This window comes from Sphaeroforma arctica, assembly GCF_001186125.1.
Source record: "Sphaeroforma arctica JP610 unplaced genomic scaffold supercont1.1760, whole genome shotgun sequence".
NCBI lineage: Eukaryota > Ichthyosporea > Ichthyophonida > Sphaeroforma > Sphaeroforma arctica.
This window is the reverse complement of record NW_014038798.1, coordinates 6,181-9,709: the sequence shown is the minus strand read 5'-3', so window position 1 is coordinate 9,709 and position 3,529 is coordinate 6,181. Positions and strand designations below refer to the sequence as shown.

General features: G+C 42.6%; 1 protein-coding gene across 1 annotated transcript; it reads right to left on the bottom strand.

Annotated features, from left to right (window-relative positions):
- Positions 1-1,264: 1,264 nt before the first annotated feature.
- Positions 1,265-3,294, bottom strand: SARC_11566 (hypothetical protein; the record flags this gene model as incomplete). Its single annotated transcript, XM_014294345.1, has 5 exons — positions 1,265-1,415; positions 1,619-1,818; positions 2,160-2,297; positions 2,609-2,917; positions 3,212-3,294. Coding segments are annotated over 5 exons (881 nt in total), but the record flags the coding sequence as incomplete, so codon positions are not given.
- Positions 3,295-3,529: the final 235 nt, after the last annotated feature.

Genomic DNA, 3,529 nt, shown 5'->3' with positions numbered 1-3,529 from the left:
TATATATATATATATATATATATATATATATATATATATATATATATATATATATATATATAATAATATAGTATATATATATATAATATATATATATATATATATGATGTCAATCTCTCATATGAATATACCTGAGGTTTTATACTTGTATTCAATGCATTTTCGCCATCTTCAGCCATTTGCGGTTTTCATTGTGTGCTCAGTTCGAGCGCAACGATATTTCCAAAAAAAAAAAAGGCTTGTGTGATGAGGTACTACCACAATCACCCATCTGTCAGAGTAGCTGTTTGATTATTATCACAGTAGGCTCAGTACAATACCCCGCCCACACTGCAGCGTACTGCAACAGCCATCAGGACGAGTTGCGTTGTACCGTAGATGCTAAACTAAAGCAAACTCGCATATATTCAGCAAGCTGACAAATGTTCAACGCCTCCGCACAGTCACCCTGACAACATCTATGCATTTCAGGAGTGTCGCATTCGTCAGCAACAAACATCTGCAAATCGATAGAAGCTTATATTCTATTACAACTACACGTCACAGCCTCTCATCTGATTTGTTAGTTTTCCCACCGCGAACTCGCTCTCCAACTCACGAATAATAAATAAACCATAGGAGCTAACACCATATATGCGTTGGCAGCCAACACCATATAAGCACAGGCAGCCAACATCATATAAGCATAGACAGTTAACACCATATGGAAGTCATTGCAATGTTCTCCAACCGACGAACGTAACTCAGCTGTCCAAATGCTGTTCCAGTTGTCAACCTTGCCGCTTTGCTCTCTGTCATAGACTGCCCAAGGGCTATTCGCACCCACACTAGCAGTCAACTAGCAGTCGCAATCGCCGATGGAAGGAAATGCAACATCTTCTGCTTTCTTACTGACGACCAATAGTTTGTGACCGTGAGATATGTAACCCTTCACGAATTTCTGAAAAATTGACAATGATGGTCGAGTTGTGTTGAGAGGCTACAACACCGGACTATACCAACAGTCGTCCGAACCCACAGACAGCGCAACGATACCCAAAATCACGATATGCGCCCAAAAAATCAATGAAGGTGTACCCGCCTGCCATTATAATATCTTGACAGCAAATATGGTAAGCAAGTAGCACACACCTTGAAAACAAGAACAGCTACAATATATTGTACTTCTTCAAATGAACAGTTGTATGGTAAGCAAGTAGTACACACCTTGAAGACAAGAACAGCTACAATACATTCCACTATATGGTAAGTAAGTAGCACACACCTTGAAAACAAGAACAGCCACAATACATTCCACCTCTTCGAATGAGCAGTTGCAATGCACGTATTGAAGAGCAACTTGGAACTCTTTCAGCCTGATCCGGCCGTTAAAAGGGGTACCTGTCCACTGACACTCCTTGACCTTAATCAGCCACCTAAATGATCACATATTGGAGAAATACTGCTTGTCAACACTTAGGCTAACTTCAATAGAGCGTGATATGAGAAGGTTAAAGACGAGGGTCAAACTGCACCGCTGATTCCACGTCTTGGTCTGTAGAGTAGAGCCAGTCGTGGGTTCTGGGTTTACATGCACAATGGACGTCCGCCCGGAGCAACCATAAAATAGCTTACATACACTTTTCGGAGAAGGTTGCGATACGTGAGGGTCTTGAGCCTCTCCATCAATAAGAACAAGCCCCTTTTTTCTAAAAAGAATTCTTGATCCTCGAGCGCTGTGTTGAACGCCTTGACATCGCCTGCTTTCAATGCACGAGCAATATTTTTATATTGATCCAGCTTGTAGAGCTTCAGCAGACTGTCTGTGGGTGATGTGCCCTGCCAATGGTAATTAATGAAGGCGGGTTACAAAAACTCACAGATTTTATTTGCATCAAGCCACTGATCTGATGGGATTTCATCATACAGCGTATCATTTAATAATACATATCATTCAATAATACTTTAGATGCGCAAAACAACAGTCAGCTACTGCAAAGACTAAAGCACAACAGTCCGTGTGGGGCACCCACGGCAGGCAAAGTGTCCTTGTTTTCCCTGCAAGCGCCTACTGAATAGGAGACTGGCGTTTAATATACTAAAAAGTGTACAGAAATTTCCGTCCTAGAGGGTCGCACTTTCACACCGATTCTCCGTCACGCACAGAATGAGACGCTTACCTTGAGCAGATTCAAGGGAATCAAATACACAAGTATAAGTTGTACATTTTTCGGAAACTGTCGCGAACAGAAATCGAATGCATATCCAAACTGGATGCGGGCCTCGTCATAGTCGCCTTTGAAGAGATGTTGGTACCCCTGTGATAGGGGTATCGACAAATAATACATGTATATTTGAATATCAATTGCACACAAGAACAAGTGCTAGCTGATAAAAACTTTTTCGTCCTGGTGAGAAAGGAGTTAGAACGGCACGCAGCAGCTCGCACCCACCACACAATGGAGAAATCGCTTTCATCGTCCGCCATCATAATCTCTATAACCCGTCACAACGGAGATGGATTGCCGCATCACATCCTAAACGACATTCAATCCGTGACAAATCATCTGAAGATAGTCAACTCAAGAGCGCAAGGCAAAACTCTGACATACAGGCCTACGTCACATACCACAAGATATCGGAAGGTCGTGACGTGCGATATAGGAAACTTCGCATTTATATACGCATCGTTGAAATTGTTGTATATCGTCGCCCGTGTTTGGTCACACATGCTCAGATTGAGCTTGGAGAACAGCTTGAATAGATTGTTGGCAACAGACAATGATGCCCAGCGCCGCGAACTCTCTGATTCGTCTCTGTCCATACAAGCCGGTGCAAGCAGCTTCATCATCAGCCTACCAGACTTCTCCTTATACTCGTTTTTCCCGGATTTTCCCATGTCCGCTTGGTCTGCAAGAACACGCAAGTCTTTCAAAACCTGGAATACACCGGGAGAGGATGGTGTTACTTTATGAAGATCTCTACAGAGTGAAAACAAAAACCAACTCGCTCAACTATTCAATTTAAATAAAGACCACGCCAAGTACATGGAGGACAGGTACCAATCCCGACTCCAAATTAATAGTATAGAAAAATAAATTGGAGCAATGAAAAAGAGAGATCGCAAAGGGTAAAAAGTGCTAACCAGGGGCAAATTACAATACATTAACACATTGAAGCCCAGGCTCAGACACACAGAAGTACACGGCCACGCGAGCACACTAACACACACCAATCCCAGGGCTGGATTGGCCCACCCGACATCCTCGTTTTGGCTGAATATTTGTAGAAAAGCATTACAGAGGTCGTACTCCTAGTGATGCAAACAAAAAAAAATGGAAGATGTTATTTGAATCCGGTCATGCGAACGGCTACCAGAACTTCGTGAGGCTATCGTAAACTATAGTGTGAATGACCAGCATGTCATAATATGATGTGCACTATGTCCAACTGGCGATATGGTATGCAAATACGTACGCAGATATGTAGTTACGCTGAACGTAAATGCACACGTTGTGCCTAAAATCCCCACAATCATCCATGTACCTTC